General features: G+C 37.9%; 1 protein-coding gene across 2 annotated transcripts in view; it reads left to right on the forward strand.

The window, feature by feature from the left end:
• Positions 1 to 23,257, forward strand: part of LOC127427978 (protein kinase C delta type-like) — a 42,768-nt gene extending 19,511 nt beyond the window's left edge. For both annotated transcript variants that reach the window (XM_051675994.1, XM_051675993.1), the window contains 15 exons: positions 1,440 to 1,575; positions 1,684 to 1,950; positions 5,493 to 5,658; positions 6,939 to 6,970; positions 10,415 to 10,500; positions 13,603 to 13,732; positions 16,070 to 16,170; positions 16,414 to 16,480; positions 16,655 to 16,785; positions 16,871 to 17,044; positions 19,484 to 19,575; positions 20,201 to 20,263; positions 20,370 to 20,697; positions 21,568 to 21,696; positions 22,100 to 23,257. In XM_051675994.1, coding sequence (XP_051531954.1) covers positions 1,467 to 1,575; positions 1,684 to 1,950; positions 5,493 to 5,658; positions 6,939 to 6,970; positions 10,415 to 10,500; positions 13,603 to 13,732; positions 16,070 to 16,170; positions 16,414 to 16,480; positions 16,655 to 16,785; positions 16,871 to 17,044; positions 19,484 to 19,575; positions 20,201 to 20,263; positions 20,370 to 20,697; positions 21,568 to 21,696; positions 22,100 to 22,258 — 2,034 coding nt within the window. In that variant the 5' untranslated portion in view covers positions 1,440 to 1,466 and the 3' untranslated portion in view covers positions 22,259 to 23,257. The remainder of the gene's footprint in view (positions 1 to 1,439; positions 1,576 to 1,683; positions 1,951 to 5,492; positions 5,659 to 6,938; positions 6,971 to 10,414; positions 10,501 to 13,602; positions 13,733 to 16,069; positions 16,171 to 16,413; positions 16,481 to 16,654; positions 16,786 to 16,870; positions 17,045 to 19,483; positions 19,576 to 20,200; positions 20,264 to 20,369; positions 20,698 to 21,567; positions 21,697 to 22,099) is intronic.
• The last annotated feature ends 249 nt before the right edge of the window (positions 23,258 to 23,506 follow it).

The raw sequence follows: 23,506 nt of genomic DNA on the forward strand, positions 1-23,506 counted from the left end.
TGCTTGGAATTAGGCTGCTCACAAAAATTGGACAAGACATAATGCACAGTGGTTGCACATTGTGCTGCACTAAGCGCGGACACAAAAATGGAGCCCAGTATACGTATAGTGTAAGAGAGAGAATATTGCACAACCTCAGGTGCCTTATTGCTTTAATAAAACAGTTACTTGCATATTAACATAGATATAGTTGTTATTATATCATGGAATGTAGCATGGCTGGAGCGCTGCATTGACCAATCAGCATTCTGGATCATTTCAACATTCAACACTTGTTTTGGGCTTGAAGCATTTGGCCCAAAACTGTGGCACTGCAGTGTTGGAAATGGATATATCTCGATTAGTCTCTCAGTATTCTGTCATCTACTGTGCCACAAATGGTCCCACTTCACCTGCTTCACATTTCAGCTCTCGGTGATCAGTTATACATTAAAAGCAAACACAGAAAGCATCAAAAATGCACATTTTAAATATAGTCCAGCCTCTTTGTATAATCATTTTGTATTATAATCATTATGACAACAAGTAGATGAAGTTAATTTATTAAAGGAATACAAAGCCAGAGACTTCAGTCTCAGCTACTGGTTTTCCAGGAATGAAAACCGATATTGTGACAGATTTCTGTGTAAAGCTTCTACACTACATCTCTGTGTCTTTCCATTCATGGGCAACATTTGCTGCTTTTCGCTTGTTTTTGTACGCTGTGGTCATGTAAATTTGCTTGTCACAAGATTTGTGTTTCTTAATTCATTTATTTTTCATTGTGTCCGCATGTGTGTATGCCATATGTATTTGAACTCTTAATCCTTGTGATTAAATTGTGAAACCAAGTAAAGGCTTGGAGGTGGATAGTTCTGCCCCAGAACCACTCTAAAGCTCTGTGAGTTTATACAGTAATACCACCAGGAATCTGGTCCTGCCTGAAGGTTTGGGTTTGGAAAATTATGCAATTTTTCATCTATACGGTTTGTGATGTTATTTAAGTTTAGTGTCCACTCTACATTTTGCTTATTAGGAAAGCAAAACTAGCAGGTTGGCCATAGTGAAACTGATGTAAGCGGAAACTTAAACAGACACAATTATGCAAGATTTGGCTTTACACATTAGGAAGTTAAAGCAATCATACTGAAACTTTCTTCAAAAATCTTGAGGGCTTTTATGAACGGTTACTCATTAAAGATGCAGAATAAAATGTGATATACTCTAGGTATAATTGATTGAGGTTTGCATTCAATTACTAAAAAGTAAAGAGTATTTATTTGGGAACCTGCTTGATTATAGGGCTATACGTCTGTTTATGAGAATTTGCTTTTGTTGAATGACAAATTATGACAATTTTCCTGCAGACATTTTCATAATTTCATTATAATATTGCGCAAAACGATGCATAGTAACCTCTAACCTTTATCCATTTCTTTTTTTCTGTGTTTATATGTAAGCGTGTGTAAGCAAAGTGATTGCTTGCCATGGCTCCGTTCCTGCGGATTGCCTTCAATGATTTTAGCCTGGGAGACCTTACTCCTATGACTGAACAACCGTTCTGTGCCATTAAGATGAAGGAATCACTCAGCACAGGTTAGTTTGTCAGAATAACTTTAATTGGGTGATATATTCTTTTTTGGGTGAACTATACATTTAAATATTTCTCATTCATACTATTTCTTGCTTTCTTTCTTCAACCAGAGCGAGGGAAGACACTGGTCCAGAGGAAGCCCACCATGTACCCCGCTTGGAAATCCTCGTTTGACGCGCACATCTATGAGGGACGTGTCATACAGGTGGTCCTGATGAAAACGGCAGAGGAAGCTCTGTCAGAAGCCACGGTCGGGGTCTCAGTTATCGCAGAGCGCTGCAAAAAAGGCAACGGCCATGCAGAGTTCTGGGTGGACCTGCAGCCCTCCGGGAAGGTGATGATGTCTGTCCAGTTCTTTGTAGAGGATTCAGACCTAGGTAAGCATATGCATGTATAAACACACACACACTTAGGTTGAACGCTCTTTCTAACATCCAACACACAAAACTCCAGATACATCTCTTCAAAATATCATAGACAGGGTTCAAATTTACTTTATTAAAAGATATCCTGCAGAAACTATATCATGTCTTCATGTTTGGCAGTGATGAGCAAAAACATGAACTTAATTTAAACTAATGAGAACAGTTTGACTAATGGAGTGCTAATTCGCGTACACACTGGTTGTTATTTTGGAGGTTTCTTTTTAATATCCTATCCCTTTCAGGTTTCCTCAGAAGCATCATAGTGAAATGTATCAATGGTTTAAAATGTCTAAATGTCTGAATGCCCTTCTACATTCATTGTCTCCGTGGCCTCAGGGAGCCTCAGCCAACTTCCAAGGGGCCACAGTATGATGTAAAATGACTTAAAATAAGTTATATTTAAATAATCTATTTAATACTTAATTAAAATGCTAAAAGTCAGTTAAAAGTAAAAAAGGTTAAGAACCACTGCCATAGACTGATCAGAATGTTAGCTCATTATCTGTCTTCTCACTGCTTTTCTTTGTGCCACTCTGGTTTTCCCCTGTTGCTTTAAATTCAGTCTCTAATTCCTCTTTTGTTCCTATTATCACAACCTTCAGATACCAACTCTGAAATCTGTGCCGTCTTTGCTTACTCATGCTGTCTTACTCATGTTTTCATGCTGTTTTTTTGTTTTTGGCCTTCTTCCTTTCCCTATCTCTCTCTCTCTCTCTCTCTCTCTCTCTCTCTCTCTCTCTCTCTCTCTCTCTCTCTCTCTCTCTCTCTCTTCTCCCCTTTGTTTTTTTCTGCCTCATTGGAATTTGCACCATACAGCTTATTCTTTACTGCACTTCTGTAATTTCTGTAAAGAATGCTAGGATAGGTTTTCCACATTGATATTTAAAAGACTGTTACTGAACTCCAACCATATTTGGTGTTGTCTATGACAACACAGAGAGCGAAACTTGTTCACAGCTACGAGATCTCTACAGATTTATTACTAGTTCTCAGCAAGAAATAAGCTGCTAGTGATCTATAAAATTGCTGTAGGCAGCATAAACAGAACCATCATTCTCTCACAGTGAATCACACAAATGTAGTTAGTTTATCAAAGCTGTATGGCCCAAGTTAATGTTAAAGCATGAGTTGGGGTCAAGTGTTAGGTTAAAACATAGTAATAAACTAGTAATTACAGATTATTATTTATTATTTCTTTATAACTAATCGATATATTGAATCCATAAATCCACTTAACACTTTACCACAGTTACCACATGAAGTATGTGGAAAACACAGATGGAATCTAGTCATAAAAATGCCATTACCTAAAAAATGCAGAATGTCATGGAATGCACAATTAATAAAATTAAAATTGCGATATGTCTAAATGTGATAATTAAACTGCAAAAGTCTGTGATTTAATTGAATAAATATGTAAACTGCAAGTGATGCGTGCTTCAAAATAAATGTGTGAAGCTGCTCATACACTAAAAAACACTTCATCATGATCATCAAGCGCTCTGTTCTGTGTGTATTAGATGATAGAGAGCAGAGCACTCTGAAGTGTGCAGCACATACAGACTATGTATTTATTTAATTAAATCACAGCTTAACGGGCATTAATAAACACATTGGGCCATGTAGCAAATTGCTTATCTGGAGGTGAGAAACTACTGTCAAAAACAAACAGAAACGCAAAATAAAATCTCAATTTAAATGGTTGCATGTATTTTTGCTTAAATATTACACTTGTTGGGCACATAAAATGTCCTGGAAAACTGTGCCTTGAAAAGAATGGGAACCCTGTTTACTTCATGCAGTACATTTAATAACAGCACTTAAATTTTTATACAGTGGCCCCAAAAAGTCCTTGGACACGTATTTTGTCCTATGCCTGTGAATTTTTGTGGCAGCACATATTTAAAATGTATGATATTCATGACATTAGACAAAAAAACAAAAAAACATTCTCAGAGCCAACTCATATGTTTGAAATTACTTTTATCCAACTGGCCCCAAGGTCCTTTTAGTGGATGTGTCCAAGTCAGTGTCCTTCAGGTTCACACCAGGGGTCCTAGCAGAGTTCATCACACTTAGTTCTACTTAGTTTGACAAATAGATAGTATTCTGATAATTTTTGGTGTAAAATGTTTTGCATGGAAAGTCTGCTTGAGCTATCTATTTTTAAAATAGATGCTACTTGGTTTAAGATCAGACATATTTTTGGGCCACTGTATCAGTAGCTACGTTTCCATCCATACAAAAACCATAATATCACGAAAACAATGTGCGAATAAAGCCGCATTTCCATCCCATATGTTCAAAAGTGACTCTGTGACTCTTTTATAAATAAAGTATTGTGAGGGGGCCTGGGTAGCTCAGCGAGTATTGACACAGACTACCACCCCTGGAGTCGCGAGTTCGAATCCAGGGTGTGCTGAGTGACTCCAGCCAGGTCTCCTAAGCAACCAAATTGGTCCGGTTGCTAGGGAGGGTAGAGTCACATGGGGTAACCTCCTCGTGGTCACGATTAGTGGTTCTCACTCTCAATGGGGCGTGTGGTAAGTTATGCGTGGAGCACGGAGAATAGCATGAGCCTCCACATGCGGAGTCTTCAGGGTGTCATGCATAGTGAACCATGTGATAAGATGCGCGGATTGACAGTCTCAGAAGTGGAGGCAACTGAGACTTGTCCTCCACCACCCGGATTGAGGTGAGTAACCGCACCACCACGAGGACCTACTAAGTAGTGGGAATTGGGCATTCCAAATTGAGGAGAAAAGGGGATCAAAAAATAAAATTAAATAAAAATACTTGTGGATTAGAACATGCAGACAAAACACTCTAAAAAACTTTGCCTTATGTCTGGGAGCGACAGCGCGTCACACATTTCTGGGAGCACTATGTGTGTGTGTTCCTCCATCTTTATGACTTTACCGTGCAGATCTATAAGATATTTTGCAAATGTGTCAATAAACCTGCTCTTCGGCACAGTTCAAGTGTGTATTCTACATTTTTGCTCTGCAAACTCTTTGCAGGCTTTGGATTTTCTGGACACCAGTATTTCAGGATGACCAGAGCAACATTTCTGATACAGTGATTGGTCCACTGTTTAGCCCAGTTATGAACGAGTTATTCAGTCACCTGACTTTTTTGATGCTCATCTTGTATTCGTAATAAATTCAATAGGAGCTTATTCAGTAAATGTGTTTCCATCATAGTTTATGCACATTTCTTATTATAAAATAAAAAAATATATCCACCTCAAGGGAGTGTTTAGGTTTTTTATGCACATTTTGGAGATGGTATTTGCATCTTGGTGTTTCCATCCAGCAGTTTTTATGCATTATCCTAAAATGTTCATAAAAATATGTGGCTAGTGTGAAAATAAAGCTAATTTTAAATCAGTTCAGTGTGGTCATTTTTGTTCTGTTTGATTTGAATTTAAGTGTGCTTTTCCCACTTGTAGTCTAACTATATATCTAAAGAATCTGTTACGACCTGCTTCACAGAATCCAATTCATCAGTGACTGGGAAAGAGGAAGACAGCATTCTCACTCTAAACAGAAGGAGAGGAGCCATCAAACAGGCCAAGGTTCACTTTATCAAGAACCACGAGTTCACAGCCACCTTCTTCAAACAGCCTACCTTCTGCTCGGTCTGCAGGGAGTTTGTGTGGTAAGTAATAAATAAGTGAATTAAAGAAAAACAAATGAAAATACATAGCCACTTTTATTGCACAGTGATTGCCCAAGCTGGCTTGTGCACACAAACTTTCATCCTTCTTAAAAGGAAAATATATTACATAACCATTTTAAAAGAAACTGTGAGTGGTATTTGTGCAAAACCTGTCTCCACAATGTTAAGGGTTTGTTAATGCATTGCTATATGGTTGCTTGGATGCTCTGAGTGGTTGCAAAGTCAAAAGAGTCTACCTCCAAGTCCAATATATTCTAATTGCTAAGGATGTATTTTCTTTCCATTTTATCATCAGGCAAAAATCATTAGATCACTTAGAAAAGTGCACATTTATACCATTTATATATTGTCTGTAGCACAAACAGTGTAGGGACTCACCGAAGATTAATACATGGGTTTGGTTTTAGTTCCCACTAAAATAGCAAAAGTAATATGCTGCTTCTATCTGTGCCTCTATGGTTTCGTTCACTGCACAAAGCACAATACAAAAAACTGGTTGCTGGTTCAAATTGAAATAACCCAGAAACTGGAGAGTTACTGAGATTAAAATCCAGCTCTGTTGTGCCCTTAAGCAAGGTACTTCTCATTCAAAGTGATGCATAGCCCTCTAATTGATGTGCTATAACAGGTTAGTCCAAAGAGACAAGATCCAGGGAGTCCATATGTCAGTTTTATGAAAAGTGCTTTATATATAGAAGTAAACTAGCTATCATTCAATTCCACAAATGATTATGAATAGCCAGAAATCTGTCCCTCCTTTTATCGCTTTTAGAAATCTGAAATAGTGTTCTGAAATACATTTACATTTATTTATTAAGCAGACACTTTTAACAATAATACATGGAGGCATAGTAGAAATAGGCATAACAGAAGCTGCTCATAGCCAGCAAAAAAAGCATGTGGTCTGACTATAATCTTTGTGCGTTTATGTTTGTAGGCCATAGTATTGGATAGCATCTGTATTAGTGTTTGTGTGCGCAAGCGCACTTGGACTTTCCTCTGATATTTCAGCCGCCTCAGCAAAGTCCCTAGGGCAGTCTCCTTCCTGTGCAGTGTGAGATAGAATTTTGTGCTTTGGTGCTTTGTTCACACTCGTGTATTTGTGTGAGTGTGTGAAGAAACAGAAGGAGAGTTTGTAATTGGCCATAGATCAAGTGTTCTCAAGTCTTCCTGATAAAAGATTTCCATTCAAACTGACACTCCATATCACCTGCTGTGTAGATTTGTAAATTCTCCAACATACTCTTTTTGCTTTCCAGGGGTCTCAACAAGCAGGGCTACAAATGTAGACGTAAGTGTCTTCACAAATTTCTCAATCTATTGTAGATACTCCCTTCGGCTGCACAGTAAGAACACACATTGTACATATGGAACTGACTTATCCAGTTCTTAATTTGTCTGTAAGACACCAATATGTAAGTCAAAACGTTCCAATATGTGAGTTGTTCATTAAATGACAAACTGAAGTCATTTAACTTGTTACATTTTGACCTATTTTTCTGATGCACAAATCATCCACCTCTGTGGAATTAAAGGGATTGTTCACCCCAAAATGAAAATTCTCTCATCATTTACTCACCCCCAGATGTATATGACTTCTTTTCTTCAGCAGAATACATTTGAAGAAAAATAGAGAAATATCTCAGCTCAGTAGGTCCTTATAATAGATGTGGATGGTAACATGATTTTTGATGCTCCAAAAAGCACAGACAATCAGCTTTAACGTCATCCATACGAATCCAGTGGTTAAATGAATGTCTTGTAAAGCGATACGATTGCTTTTGGTGCAAAAAAGATCAATATTTAAGTACTTTTTAATAAATAATCTCTTCAGTTAAGCAGTGGTATGCACGTTCACAAGAGGGCTGAGGTCACACGGTCTCTCGTGTGACGTATTGGTGTTGGCATGATCACATGAGAAGTGATGCATGTGCAACACACCCAGAAGAGCAGCGCTGTTTAAACTGAGTAAGAGGAACCCTGTACAGACCGAACACCGAAAACAAATTGAAGCAAATTTAAACAAAATGTCAGAAGATTTTGATTTAAGAGTAGAAGAGGAGATACAAGTTTTTGCACAGCCATATTTATTTGAACCTGAGTACTCTGATCAGGAGCACAGGGAGATGGAGGAGGCTGGACCAACAAGCCTCAGAGAGACAGAGAGCTCAGGAGACATGGTGTTGCACATGTAGGCAATGCCAACAGAGGTAGAGAGCATCTACTGCAACGAATGGAACGTTGCTATGCCATCGCTGGAAAGACCTCGTGGCCTCAGCCCTCTTGTGAACGTGCATGCTGCTGCTTACCAGACGCGATGATTTATGGTTAAAAAGTATTTAAATATTAATCTTTTTCATGTTACTATCCACATCCATTATAAGGACCTACTGTGCTGATATATTTTTCTTCAAATGTGTTCTGCTGAAGAAAGGAAGTCACATACATCTGGGATGGCATGAGGGTGAGTAAATGATGAGAGAATGTTCATTTTTGGGTGAACTATTCCTTTAACATAATGGACTCTTTTGAAAACCATGTTAGACTTAATGGTATAGTTCACCCAAAAATGAACATTCTCTCATCATTTACTCACCCCCATGCCATCTCAGATGTGTATGACTTTCTTTCATCTGCTTAACTCAAATGAAGATTTTTTGGTCCATACAATGCAAGTGAATGGGTGCCAAAATTATGACGCTCCAAAAATCACCATAAAAGTAATCCATATGACTCCAGTAGTTAAATCAATGTCTTCAGAAGCTATATGATAGGTGTGGGTGAGAAATAGATCAATATTTAACTCCTTTTTTACAACCCCAATTCCAAAAAAGTTGGGACAGAATTAAAAAATGCTAATAAAAACAAAAAGTAGTGATTTGTAAATTATATTCACCCTTTGCTATATTGAAAGCACTACAACTAAAAATTATATGATGTTTTACCTTCAACCTATTTCATATTTTTTCTTTTTTAAATGTACAGTAATTTCAAATCAGATGATTGCAACACGCTCCAAAAAAGTTGAGACAGGAGCAATTTAAGTCGAATAACAATTTGACAAGTTCAAATAACAAGGTGATGTGAAACAGATGTTAAACAGGTGAGGCAAATGTGTCATAATACTGTATAAGGAGCCTCCTAAAACAACCTAGTACTTCAAGAGCAAGGATCATAAGAGACTTGCCAATTTGCTAACAGATGATTCAGCAAATAATCCAACACTTTGAGAACAATGTTTCCCAAAGATAAACTGGAAGGAGTTTGGGCATTTCACCCTCTACAGTGCACAATATAGTTAAAAGATTCAAGAAATCTGGTCAAATCTCGGTGCGTAAAGGGCAAGACAAAAACCATTTCTGAATGCACGTGATCTCTGATCCCTCAGAAGTCACTGTCTTAAAAAACATAATTCATCTGTAATGGATATCATGAACATGGGCTTGGGATTACTTTAGTAAACCTTTGTTAGTCAACACCATTCGCCGCTGCATCCAAAGATGCAAATTAAGACTTTACTATGCAAAGCAGAAGCCATACATCAACACTGTCCTGAAGTGCTGCTGACTTCTCTGGGCTCAGTCTCATCTGAGATGGAAAGAAGAACAGTAGAATCATTTTTGTGGTCCAACAAGTCCACATTTAAAATAGTTTTTGGAAAAAACAACCATTGTGTTCTCTTTCCCAACGTGGAAAAGGATCATACAAGTTGTTATCAGCATCAGGTCCAAAAGCCAGTGTCTGTATGGGTCAGGGGTGTCAGTGCCCATGGCATAGGTAACTCGCACATCTGTGAGGGCACCATTAATGCAGACAGATTTGTAAAAATTTGGAGCAACATATACTTTTCCAGGGACGTTCCTGCATTTTCCAGCAGGACAACGCCAAACTACATACTGCCCGGATTACAAGTGCATGGCTGTGTAAGCAGAGAGTGTTGATGCTAGATTGGCCTGTCTGCAGTCCTGACCATCTCCAATTGAGAATGTATGGTGCATTATGAAGCATGCCATATGGCAACGAAGATCCCATACAATTGTGCAGCTGAAGACTTGCATAATGGATGAATGGGGGAAAATTCTACTTTCTAAATTTAAATTTGTGTCTTCAGTGCCCAAATGCTTAAGTGTTATTAGAAGAAATGGTGATGTTTCACAGTGGTAAACACTTGACTATCCCAACTTTTTTGGAGTGTGTTGCAATCATCTGATTTTAAATTACTGTACATTTAAAAAAAAAAAAAAAAAAATTTAATTCACAATGTAAAACATAATATAATGTGTAGTTGTAGTGCTTTCAATATAGCAAAGGGTGAGTATAATTTACAAATCACTCCTTTTTGTTTTTATTAGCATTTTTCATACTGTCCCAACTTTTTTGGAATTGGGGTTGAACTATAAATTCTCCTCCCTGCTCAGTCAATCTCCACTTTAATTTTCACATTCTTCTTCTTGTATTTTTGGTGATTCACGTTCTTCATGCACATCGCCCCCTATTGGGAAGAGAGAAGAATTTCTAAATTTCAAAAAATTACTTAAATATCTTAAAGATGTGTTTCTCACACACACCAGATCACTTCTGAATATATGGATTAAAACACTGGGTGAACTCTCCTTTTAAGATGATTGTTTGTGCCATTAAAGAAGTTAATTAATAAAGCACTTAATAAAAAGTGAATTTGACCAGATTGCAAACCATGAGCGTACATTAGCATCTGCCCCTTTCTTTTTTCCAGAATGCAATGCTGCCATTCACAAGAAGTGCATTGATAAGATCATTGGAAGATGCACAGGAACAGCAGCCAACAGTCGAGATACAGTGGTAAGCGTCAGTGTCTCCTTAAAGTAATACTATACCCAAAAATGAAACTTCTGTCATCATTCACTTACCCACGTTGTTCCAAACCTGTGTGACTTTCTTCTGTGGAAAACACAAGGAGATGTTAGGTAGAATGTTAGCCTCAGTCCCCATTCTTTTTTATTGCATCTCCTTTTTGTTTTTTCCAAGAAAGAAAGAATGGCATATGGGTTTGGAACAACTTGAGGATAAGTTAATGTTGACAGAACTATCTCTTTAAGGCAGTACAACCTATTAAACAGACTGCACAGATCCTTCAGCCTTGTTTTTATTTGCGTCAAATTAAATATGGCTGACTGCCTTGACTAAGGTCCACTTCTTTTTTTTTTGGGTGGATTTTCTCCCCCTTTTTTCCCCAATTTGGCATGTCCAATTCGCAATGTGCTCTAAGTCCTGGTGGTGGCGTAGTGACTCAATCCGGGTGGCGGAGGACAAATCTCAGTTGCCTCCCCATCTGAGACCGTCAATCCGCGCATCTTATCATGTGGCTTGTTGAGCGCGTTACAGCGGAGACTTAGCGTGTGTGGAGGCTCACGCTATTCTCCGCGGCATCCACGCACAACACACCACATGCCCCACCGAGAGCGAAAACCACATTATAGCAACCACGAGTTGGTTAACCCAACGTGACTCTACCCACCCTAGCAACCGGGCCAACTGGTTGCTTAGGAAGCCTGACTGGAGTCACTCAGCATGCCCTGGATTCAAACTTGCAGCTCCAGGTGTGGTAGTCAGCATCTTTACTTGCTGAGCTACCCAGGCCACAGGTCCATCCACTTCTAACTTTAAAGGAATAGTTCACCCAAAAATGAAAATTCTCTCATAATTTACTCACCTTCATGCCATGCCAAATGTGTATGACTTTCTTTCTTCAGCAGAACTCAAATTAAGGTTTTCTGAAGAATATTCCAGCTTTGTAGGTCCATACAATGCAAGTGAATGGGTGCCAAAATTTTGACACTCCAAAAAGCACATAATGTCACGAATGCAAAGGCAGGACCCAATCGCAGAATAAAAAAAACCCCAAGAATTTATTAAATACAAATATAAAGGGAAAAAACTCAACAAAACTCCCACAAGGGGGGAAAAACAAAAATAAACAACCCCATTGGGGAAAACAGATATCCAGGCTGGGGCAGAGGAAAATGGGGAGCAGGACAGACCAGACCGAACAGGGATGGGAAGGTTATCAAAAACTGATAGGGAACAACAAACAAGACTGGAAACCAGAAGAACTGGCACTGGACAGCAAGCATGAGGAGACTAAAATTGGGAGAGAAATCAACAGGTAAACAAGACAGGACAGGTGTGACTAATAAACTAATAATGGGCAAACAAGGAGGCGGGGTATGACGTAAGACAGAATGACACGCGGCGATACAGAAACAAAACAAAGCCACGTGCTCTCACAAGACAACAAAACACCCGAATGGCATGAGCGCACATTGCCAAGACAATAAGTCAATATACGCCCATGCCAAACGACAAACAAGAGGAGAGTATGCGTAGCAACGCCAAACAAAGTGATGTCACACATTCTCACACTAAACGAAACCTGAGCGTTCATCACGAGGCAAACGCCACGCAATGCACGCAACAGGCAACAAAAACAAGACAGGACACCTGTGCGAGAGTTCGGTCACACACAAACCCGAAATCTCAGACCGAAGTGACCGAACCTCAGCACAATGTGAAGACAGCGCATAAACTATTGACGTGAGTGCATGCTGCCAAGATGACATAAGCACGATGCACCCACGTCAATAACAGACAGACATGGAGCATGAGTGTCTGGATCCCGACACAGACCGAAACCGAACCAGACAGGAAATCAGGATACAGACCACATGCTCCAGACATGAAACAAAACTAACCGAAGTGCACACGGCAGGGAATACAACCGAAACCATGTGCTCACACAAAAACAGACAACGAAACACAAGACAAACATGGGACGATGATGCCACTGTCCTGTCAGACAAAAATGCAAACTTACTGAGAGTGACAAGACTGTGACAAAAAAGTAATCCATATGACTCCAATGGTTTAATCCAAATCTTCAGAAGTAATATGATAGGTGTGGGTGAGAAACAAATCAATATTTATGTCCTTTTTTGATAGAAATTCTTCTCCCTGCCCAGTAGGGGGTGGTATGTATGAATAATGTGAATCACTAAAAACAAGAATGTGAAAGTGAAAGCTAAAGTGGAGATTGAGCAGGGAGGAGAATTTATAGTAAAAAAGGATTTAAATATTGATCTGTTTCTCACCCACACCTATTATATAGCTTCTGAAGATATGGATTAAACCACTGGAGTTTTATGGATTACTTTAATTACTTTAAAGTCATACACATCTGGGATGGCATAAGAGTGAGTAAATGATGAGAGAATTGTAATTTTTGGGTGAACTATTCCTTTAATTCCATTATATTTATCAAGGTGCTAGTCTGGACTTCAGTTTAGATTTTGTGATTGCATTTGTTTGCAGACAGTATCACTTTTTTGCATCAGGGGTCAGTACAAAGGCTAAGATTGGCTGTCTGATGCCAGAGTGCCTTGGGTCACTATTGGGACAAATGAGTTGAACATTCCTAAAGGACATAATTTTAAGACCTTTTCATAAAAGAAAAAATTCACTTGTAAAGGTGTGGTCCATCTGCTTCCAATACCAATAGCGAACAAAGCAATGATCAGAGTCTGTCAGTGATCAATAGAAACCCATGACTTTATAAAAGTTGAGCAGCCTCATCGTGAATACAAATGTGTCAGGGTCACTGAACTCACAAAGGCCATTTTGGTTTCTTTTGACTAGTAGATGACTTGCTCAAAACAGTGTTGGACCTGCCTTATGTCACAGCATGGAAAAAAGCTATTTTGTTCTTAGCAAGAAGTTTGTCTGCTGTTTCTGTTTCCAATAGTGCTCGTAGTCAGTTGTGGCCTACTTGAGGCGAGGAGAGACATCTCCTGGAAAGGGCACCATGAGGGGTTTAAAAAGTTACATTCATGGCCACGAGCATTTGGACTCTTCTGGTTAAGTAGTGATAGTCTTTTTGTGTATCTGCAGTTTCAAAAGGAGCGCTTTAAGATTGACATGCCACATCGTTTTAAGTCACACAACTACATGAGCCCAACATTTTGTGACCACTGCGGCAGTCTTCTTTGGGGAATGGTCAAACAAGGCCTCAAGTGTGAAGGTATGGAAGATGATTTTTTTTTTTTTAATGGTTGCTTCATTTCTTTCCTTTTGAATGGATAGTTCATCCAAAAATGAAAATTATTTGATTATTTATTCACCCTTATGTCGATTCAAGCCCATATGTCTTTCTTTCTTATGAAGAACACAAAAGTATACATTTTATTGAATACCGCCATTGCTGATTTCTATACTATAACAGTTGATAGTGACTCACTTTAAAGTTTAACAAGCACCCAAAAGTATCATAAAAGCAGTCCATGCAAATCGAGCATCATATTCCAAGTATTCTGAAGGCATGTGATCACTTTGTGAAACAAATCAAATATACAACACATCAGTAGCATTAAACCTCATTGGTTCAACCTCACGCATATCATGACCAAATGTCATGACGTCATGACACAAGAACCATTGAGACTGAGTTGTTATTGACGTGTCGCCATATTTGATTTGGGCTCTGTATACATGGCTTGATCAATGTTTTGATTAGTTTTTACTTAAATTTCGGTCTGTTCATCAATCAAAGTGATTGCATTCCTTCAGAAGACTTGGAATGTGACGCACGAGTCGCATGGTTTACTTTTGATGCTTTTGGGTGCATTTTTAAGTTTTAATGTGAGGCACCCCACTGCTATTGTATGGAAATTGTTGATTGTGATATTCTTCAAAATAAGGTTGTCAATTTAACATGTTAATTCAGTGTGATTAACTATTTAAAAAATAATGCATAAATTAATGCAATTAATCATGTCCTCGGACTGTAACATACTGTAGAATATTCCTATCATCAGAGCAATTCAAGCTTGAAGTACCACTTGTTTTCAGCAGGGGGCAGTAAGCGAAACTCTAACTGAATAGGCAACGCACAGCTGTAGAACAAACAACACTCAGGCTTGCACGACACTAGCATAAGACAGCACAAGATGAGAATGCGTTCTTGCGTTCAAACACTGGTGGACGGAGTGCATTTCCAAATACAGGGATCTCGAGACGTGTCAAACTATGTTTAAAGGGATAATTCACCCAAAAATGAAAATTCCCTAATCATTTACTCACCCTCATGCCATCCCAAATGTGTTTGACATTCTTTCTTCAGCAGAACACAAACAAAGATTTTTAGAAATATCTCAGCTCTGTAGGTCCATACAATGCAAGTGAATGGTGATCAGACCTTTGTAGCTTCATACAATTGCATAAAGGAAACATAGAAGTAATCAATATGACTCCAGTGTTTAAATCCTTCATAAGCAATATGTGTGGGTGAGAAACAGAACAATATTTAAGTCCTTTTTTGCTCTAAATCTCCACCTCAACTTTAATTTTCAGTTTTGAAAATGAAGCTAACCAGCCCACCACATGTGACTTTCAGATGTAAAAGTTAAAGTGGAGATTTAGAGTCAAAAAAAGGACTTAGATATTTATCTTTTTCTCACCCACACCTAGTTTATTGCTTCAGAAGATATGGATTTAAACACTGGAGTCTTATGGATTACTTCTCTGTTTACTTTATGTGATTTATGGAGCTACAAAGGTCTGATCACCATTCACTTGCATTATGAGGACCTACATAGCTGAAATATTCTTCTAAAAATCTTTGCTGAAGAAAAAACGTCATACACATCTGGGATGGCATGGGGGTGAGTAAATGATAAGAGAATTTTCATTTGTGGGTAAACTATCCCTTAAACTTGACACAGAGACCTAAAAATGTGTTGTTTATGACACGACACAACCAAAGTGAGACTCCAAAAGAATGTTTGCATTGAGAAAGTCCCTTAAAATAAATCTCGAACAGATTGATGAATTCCATTGCAAAATGAATGGCTGTGGACTTTTGGCCTATGATATTCATGCAATTATCAAAAATATGGAAATAAACAATATATTGCATTCTAAAGCCACTTTTTGTATTGTCTAATAAATGCTTTACTCGTCTACCACAATAACGTAATGCATTTTAATTGTCTAAATTATTATATGTAAAATATATATTATATTTATACTTATTTAATCTTTATATAATGAATTGTTATTCTCTGCAAATATTTATATACACAATTAATTGCGATAAATTAATCAGCATATCATGTAATTAATTAGATAAAAATAAGTTATACGATTGACAGCCTTACTTTAAAATATTTATTTTTGTGTTCCTCTTAAGAAATAGAGTCATGGGACAAAATGAGGGTAAATACATTTTCCATTTTGGGTGAACTATTCCTCTACTTTGTCTCTATCAGACTCATTCTCTCTCTCTCTCTCTCTCTCTCTCTCTCTCTCTCTCTCTCTCTCTCTGTTTTAATATCTAATACAGTTAATTCTCTCTGTCCAGAATGTAGTATGAACGTCCATCATAAATGCCAGACTAAAGTCGCCAACCTCTGTGGAATCAATCAAAAGCTCCTGGCGGAGGCTTTGAACCAAGTTAGCCTGGTAATTGATTCAACCGTTATGATCCATACTTACACAAAGATTCTCTCATCATTCATATGCCCTTTTTCAAAACATCTGGAACAACTTTTATATTTTGTAAACCAAAAAGATTATATTTTTGGGTTGTAAAGTATTTTCATATGTAGGGTTATTTTTGACCACCATCACGTTTTCTTGATGAAACTCCCAGAAATGAGCTAGACGAATTCTGTTGTTCATAGTATTGTAAAATTTTCCATGTAGAAATCTTCCACAAAACGCCCAGATCCCACTTTGTCAGAAATTGGAATCTATCAAGCCATAGACAGTGGTAAGTTTCCATTACTGCATTTTCCCTGCTATGATATTGCTCCCTGTTGAAGTATTAAACATTAAAGTAGCTTTAATTTTAATAAATCTTTAGGAAAACATGAAAATACAAAGAAAGTTTTCTTTTGTTTGCAATGTGTTTGCAATGGCCTATAATTTTATTTGTGTGTAATAGGGGAGGGCTCTCAGTATGAAAAACTATGGGATGACACGACCCCTCCCAGCACCACCATCAAACACCAGTCCCGGTTCTCCATGAGCAACTTTGTGTTACACAAGGTCCTGGGCAAGGGCAGCTTTGGAAAGGTAAGAAGCAGAGAACAAATCTCTTAAAGTCTTGGAAGGTTTCTTTCTGATGACCTTCCCTTAAACAGTTCTTTTATCCAAATAGGTGATGCTGGCAGAGCTAAAAGGAAAGGGGGAATATTTTGCAATAAAGGCCCTAAAGAAGGATGTGGTGCTAATGGACGATGATGTGGAATGCACTATGGTGGAGAAAAGAGTGTTGGCACTGGCTTGGGATAACCCTTTCCTCACACACCTTTACTGCACGTTTCAGACAAAGGTCAGCCTTTTTCCATTCAGCAACATGTTGCCACATTCTCTAAATGATTTTAATGTTATGATTCTGTAAAACGTGACTATGACTAATTAAATATATACAAGAGATCCTATGCCTGCTTACAAAAGTGCTGTTAGCATTTTTTATAATAATATTCAAATATATACAGTGCATCCGGAAAGTATTCACAGCGCTTCACTTTTTCCACATTTTGTTATGTTACAGCCTTATTCCAAAATGGATTAAATTCATTATTTTCCTCAATTCTACAAACAATACCCCATAATGACAACATGAAAGAAGTTTGTTTGAAATCTTTGCAAATTTATTACAAATAAAAAAAAAAAACAATTAAAACCCCACACATGTACATAAGTATTCACAGCCTTTGCTCAATACTTTGTTGAAGCACCTTTGGCACCAATTACAGCCTCAAGACATTTTGAGTATGATGCTACAAGCTTGGCACACCTATTTTTGGGCAGTTTCTCACATTCTTCTTTGCAGGACCTCTCAAGCTCCATCAGGTTGGATGGGGAGCGTCGTTGCACAGCCATTTTCAGATCTCTTCAGAGATGTTCAATCGGGTTCAAGTCAAGTTCACTCCTTTGTTATCTTGGCTGTGTGCTTAGGGTTGTTGTCCTGTTGGAAGATGAACCTTTGCCCCAGTCTGAGGTCCAGAGCGCTCTGGAGCAGGTTTTCATCAAGGATGTCTCTGTACATTGCTGCATTCATCTTTCCCTCGATCCTGACTAGTCTCCCAGTTCCTGCCACTGAAAAACATCCCCACAGCATGATACCGCCACCACGCTTCACTGTAGGGATGGTATTGGCCAGGTGATGAGCGGTGCCTGGTTTCCTCCAGACATGACGCTTGCCATTCAGGCCAAAGAGTTCAATCTTTGTTTCTCATGGTCTGAGAGTCCTTCAGGTGCCTTTTGGCAAACTCCAGGCGGGCTGTCATGTGCCTTTTACTGAGGAGTGACTTCTGTCTGGCCACTCTACCATAGAGGCCTGATTGGTGGAGTGCTGCAGAGATGGTTGTTCTTCTGGAAGGTTCTCCTCTCTCCACAGAGAAACGCTGGAGCTCTGTCAGAGTGACCATCGGGTTCTTGGTCACCTCGCTGACTAAGGTCCTTCTCCCCCGATCGCTCAGTTTGGCCAGGCGGCCAGCTCTAGGAAGAGTCCTGGTGATTCCAAACTTCTTCCATTTACGGATGATGGAGATCACTGTGCTCATTGGGACCTTCAATGCTGCAGAAATTTTTCTGTACCCTTCCCCAGATCTGTGCCTCGATACAATCCTGTCTCGGAGGTCTACAGACAATTCCTTGGACTTCATGGTTTGGTTTGTGCTCTGACATGCATTGTTAACTGTGGGACCTTATATAGACAGGTGTGTGCCTTTCCAAATCATGTCCAATCAACTGAATTTACCACAGGTGGACTCCAATCAAGTTGTAGAAACATCTCAAGGATGATCAGTGGAAACAGGATGCACCTGAGCTCAATTTTGAGTGTCATGGCAAAGGCTGTGAATACTTATGTACAAGTGATTTTTTTTTTTTTTTCGTTTTTTATTTTTAATAAATTTGCAAAGATTTCAAACAAACTTCTTTCACATTGTCATTATGGGGTATTGTTTGTAGAATTTTGAGGAAAATAATGAATTTAATCCATTTTGGAATAAGGCTGTAACGTAACAAAATGTGGAAAAAGTGAAGCGCTGTGAATACTTTCCGGATGCACTGTATATATAATATTTTATATATATATATATATATATATATATATATATATATATATATATATATATATATATATATATATCATTTTCATAGAATTTTTAATTATTTTAAACCATTATGTTGTACTAAAAGTTGAAATGAATAAAATGTGTTGAGAGATACTGAGAAATGTGCTACTACAAAGTGGAATCCCTACCTGTGACACAAATGAAATGAAAGGTCACAGCAAAGCTTTGTTATCGTTATCATAATGCACGCTGAAGAACTAGATCTCCCCATTAGACACGCCAAGTTACGTGACTGTCTGTCAACATGTCTGCGATTAACCATTAAGAAAATGACATCATGGAATGATGTAATGCAACATTCCATTTGGGATGAGCTCATGCTATAACATGAATTTAAAGCTTTGAGGAAATGCATATCTGTTTCTGTGCAGTCTGGGAATGTACAGAACTCTTTTACAATGGGGAACTACATGAAAAGCTCAGTGTTATTGTATGTAAAAATTGCCTTGCTGTCAGTTTTCAAATGCCTCATTTGAAAGGCTTTTTAAAATCTCAAAACAGGATAGGTTTGTTTAAAACTATGTGAAGTGGGTTTTGTGTGTGTGTGTGTGTGTGTGTGTGTGTGAGAAGGATTTTTTCTCACTATCTCTCTTTATAATAATGCTGATCCATGTGTTTATTAATAGGAGCATTTATTCTTTGTTATGGAATATCTGAATGGAGGAGATCTGATGTTCCACATTCAGGATAAGGGGCGTTTTGATTTGTACAGAGCCATGTGAGTGACGCACTCTTAATAGCTTTCACTCCAAAGTGATTTTCCCCTCTCCTGTACTCAGGAAATGTATGCGATTTAAAAAAAACAATTATTATTGTGAAATATCAGCCATTGTCTTTTACATCCATTAAGTAATATTCTTTTAATTAATTTTAAAGGAAGTTCTATCGACAGCTTATGTGATGTGCTGTTGGTTACCAAAGAAAGCAATATCAACACAACTCTCTGTTATTGAAAACATACAAAAAATGTGTTTACAGTGCAAGTCTATGGGGCAATTGTCAAGCACTGGAATAAATGTTAAAAATACACATTTTAACCAGTTAATTATTTTTTTTATAAATAAGTGCATTACTGTAAACTAAATTTTTGTTTGTTTTTATAATATGAGTGACGCATTGAAATTATTTTCTGTGATCATTAACTGAAACTGTGGCATGCTGTCGTTTGAGCTTACCTTTTAACCTAGAATATTCCTTTAAGATTCAACAATTAGAATGCCTGTTTGTATGTATATATTAATTCACTATTCAACACAAATGTTGACTTGCAATAATGACAAAACTGTTTGCAATGATGGCAAATCCTGCTTTTGAAGGTTATGCTTATCTGTTTCCTGTCACAGGTTCTATTCTGCTGAAATCATCTGTGGACTACAGTTCCTCCACTCAAAAGGCATTATATACAGGTATGATTTTCAAGAAGAGTAAACCTGTGGTCTGTTGACATTTCAATGTGTAGAAAGTATTTTCTTGTATGGACCTAATTTTATACATCTGTCCCTACCTACTCAGGGATTTGAAGCTGGACAATGTGATGCTGGACAAAGGTGGACATATTAAGATTGCAGACTTTGGAATGTGCAAAGAGAACATGCTTGGAGAAAACCGAGCCACTACGTTTTGTGGTACACCAGATTACATTGCTCCTGAGATCCTGCTGGGACAGAAGTACACTTTCTCTGTGGACTGGTGGTCGTTCGGCGTGCTGCTCTTTGAGATGCTGATTGGCCAGTCACCATTCCAGGGTGATGATGAGGACGAGCTGTTCGAGTCGATTCGCATGGATGTACCTCACTACCCACGTTGGATTACCAAGGAAGCCAAAGACCTGCTGGAGAAAGTATGATCTTATTTTATAGGATCTTAAAGGGATAGTTCACCCAAAAATGAAAATTATTTTATAATTTACTCACCCTCATGCCATCCCAAATGTGTATGTGAATGTTCTGTAGGACACAAACAAAGATCTTTAAAAGAATATCTCAGCTCTGTAGGTCTTTTCAAAGCAAGTGAATGGTGGCCAGACCTTTGAAAAAAAGCACATAAAAGCAGCATTAAAGTAATTCATTTGAATTGATTAATTTGATTAATTAATGTCTTCTGAAGCAATCAAATCAGTTTAGGTGAGAACAGACCAAAATGTAAATCCTTTTTCACTGTACATCTTGCCATTGCAATCTCTAGTCACTATCATGATTTCAAGCTTGATTACACTTCCTAGTGGTTGACGCATGCGCAGAGCACTAGATGGCACTATAGGAAGTGTAATCGAGCTTAAAATCATGATCACCAAGGAGACTGATGTCAAGATTTAGTGAAAAAGGAGTTACATTTTGGCCTGTTCTCACCCAAATCTGATTAGATCACTTTAGATGACATTGATTAACCCACTGTAGTCTTATGGGTTATTTTTCTGCTGCTTTTATCTGCCTTTTTGAGCTTCAATGTTCTGGCCGCCATTTACTTGCTTTGTGTGGACCTACAGAACTGTGATATTCTTCTAAAAATCTGTTTGTGTTCTGCAGAAGAAAGTAAGTAAGTCATACACATTTGAGATGTCATGAGGATGAGTAAATGAGGAGACAATTTTCATTTTTTGGGTTAATGAACCCTTTAAGTTTTATAGAGTCAATTACTTACACTGACTTATCTTGATAGCATTTTATTTATCTATGTGTTCAAAATTTAAATCTGTGCCCTTTTTGAACAGTTATTTGAGCGAGATCCAACCCGACGACTTGGTGTTGTTGGAAATATCCGTGGACATGCCTTCTTCAAGACAATCAATTGGCCTGCACTGGAGAAACGAGAGGTCAATCCACCATTTAAGCCGAAAGTGGTAAGATTCTGACATTTATTTTAACAAAATCTAGTGAAACTGTTGCCCACTCAAAATGTGACGGAAGTTTATGGCTATACATTTCTAGACCAACATTTTCAACAGTGTGAACTAACAGAAAGAAAGACAATTTTGGTATAGTCGTTTTGAAGTATAAAGATGAAGATGGGGAGGTGGAGGTGGAGGTATGCTGGAAGAATTGTCACCGGTGCAAGGGAAGCAGCCACTTATATATCCTTAAAATGAGATTGGCAGGCCTAGATAAGAGAGTTCCTCCCGAACTTACATTTGTAACTTCATTAAAAAAAACAATGCTATGATCTCCTTAACAGTCTTTTTATCATAAAACCTGTGACTCCTCAAGAGATGCCCAGTGACAAGATCTCTGTTCCTCTAATTGCAGAAATCCCCCAACGACTGTAGCAACTTTGACCGGGAGTTCCTCAGTGAAAAGCCCCGTCTCTCTCACGGTGACAAGAACCTGATAGACTCCATGGACCAGACAGTCTTTGATGGCTTCTCTTTCATTAACCCAAAAATGGAGACCATTATGGAAAAATGAGAGGTTTAGTCAGGGTTTTGGCCAAGCCCTCCAGACCTACCCACTCAAAGTAAAAACGGCATACAGGAGCCAGGAGTTCAACCAGTGTTACACTTGTTATTCTTTCTGGATGATCCAAAGGGATTATTTATGTCTTCGTCGTTCACAAGATCAAAACTTTAAATCAATTTAACTTTATGTGATGATGTACAATATTAGTTATAGTAATATCCTTAACATAGAAATATGAACACGCTCTTGTGATAATGAACCTTATTTCCATTCACACTTACACACACATACAAAATCAAACTGATGAAAAGGGATTCAAAACCTTAAAGAAAGGGACTGTATATTATAGCTCTTTTTGGTGTTAAGTTTCTTATGCTGGGACTTTGCAGTTTGATTGAATAGTGGCCTTCTTATCACTACTGAATCCTCCTTGTGCATCCTCATACACCCAGTGTGTAGGGTAAGATGACTCATTTTGTTAATAGAATCTCATACTAAGATTTGTTTGTGGGATGTTTTGACCTTTTGTAAGTTATCCTCTCTTGCTGATGTGAAACCAGTTCTACTGTGTAAGTTTTAATTTTAAGACGCTGATTTCACCAGTGGGAGCTGAGCATAGGCTCTGCTGAGCATGCACAAAATAGTGTTTTTTCAGTATGGGTCTATAATTCATGGAAGTTTAAGAAGGCCACATCTTTTAGACTTGCATATGTGAACCTAAAACCTCTGCAATATGAAGTATTTATAGACATCTTGTTCATAAAAAGGGTTACAGTTATGGTACTGTAATAGGTAGTATGTTGGTACAGTATACTGGTGGTGCTAAGCAAGTGAGAGTATAAAGATATACGGTTATTTAATGTTGGTATTTTAATACAATATGATACTGTATATAAAGATGTATATTGTTCTGAACTGTTCTTGTTATTAGAGGTAATAATGCTCTTCTTTTTTTTACTGAATTTACTCCTCAGAACTCCACACCATTAAATGTATCTTGAATTTTAATTTTGACTTCTGCCTGATTGTTGTTTTGAAGTGGAGGCCCCTTCATCTTTCACAAAAATTACCACGTTAATCATAGTTTCAGCCAAAACACCTTACTCTTATTACATCATCTGTGGTAACTTTGAAATTAGCCACCACTTTTATAAATAAGTAATTAAGTAAAATCACAGAAAGATTCTGAAAGCTTCTTGCACTGTTTAAATGGAATTCCATATTAATCTATTATGGTTTTACAGTTGAGTACAGTTT

This window comes from Myxocyprinus asiaticus, chromosome 37, assembly GCF_019703515.2.
Source record: "Myxocyprinus asiaticus isolate MX2 ecotype Aquarium Trade chromosome 37, UBuf_Myxa_2, whole genome shotgun sequence".
Lineage (NCBI taxonomy): Eukaryota > Metazoa > Chordata > Actinopteri > Cypriniformes > Catostomidae > Myxocyprinus > Myxocyprinus asiaticus.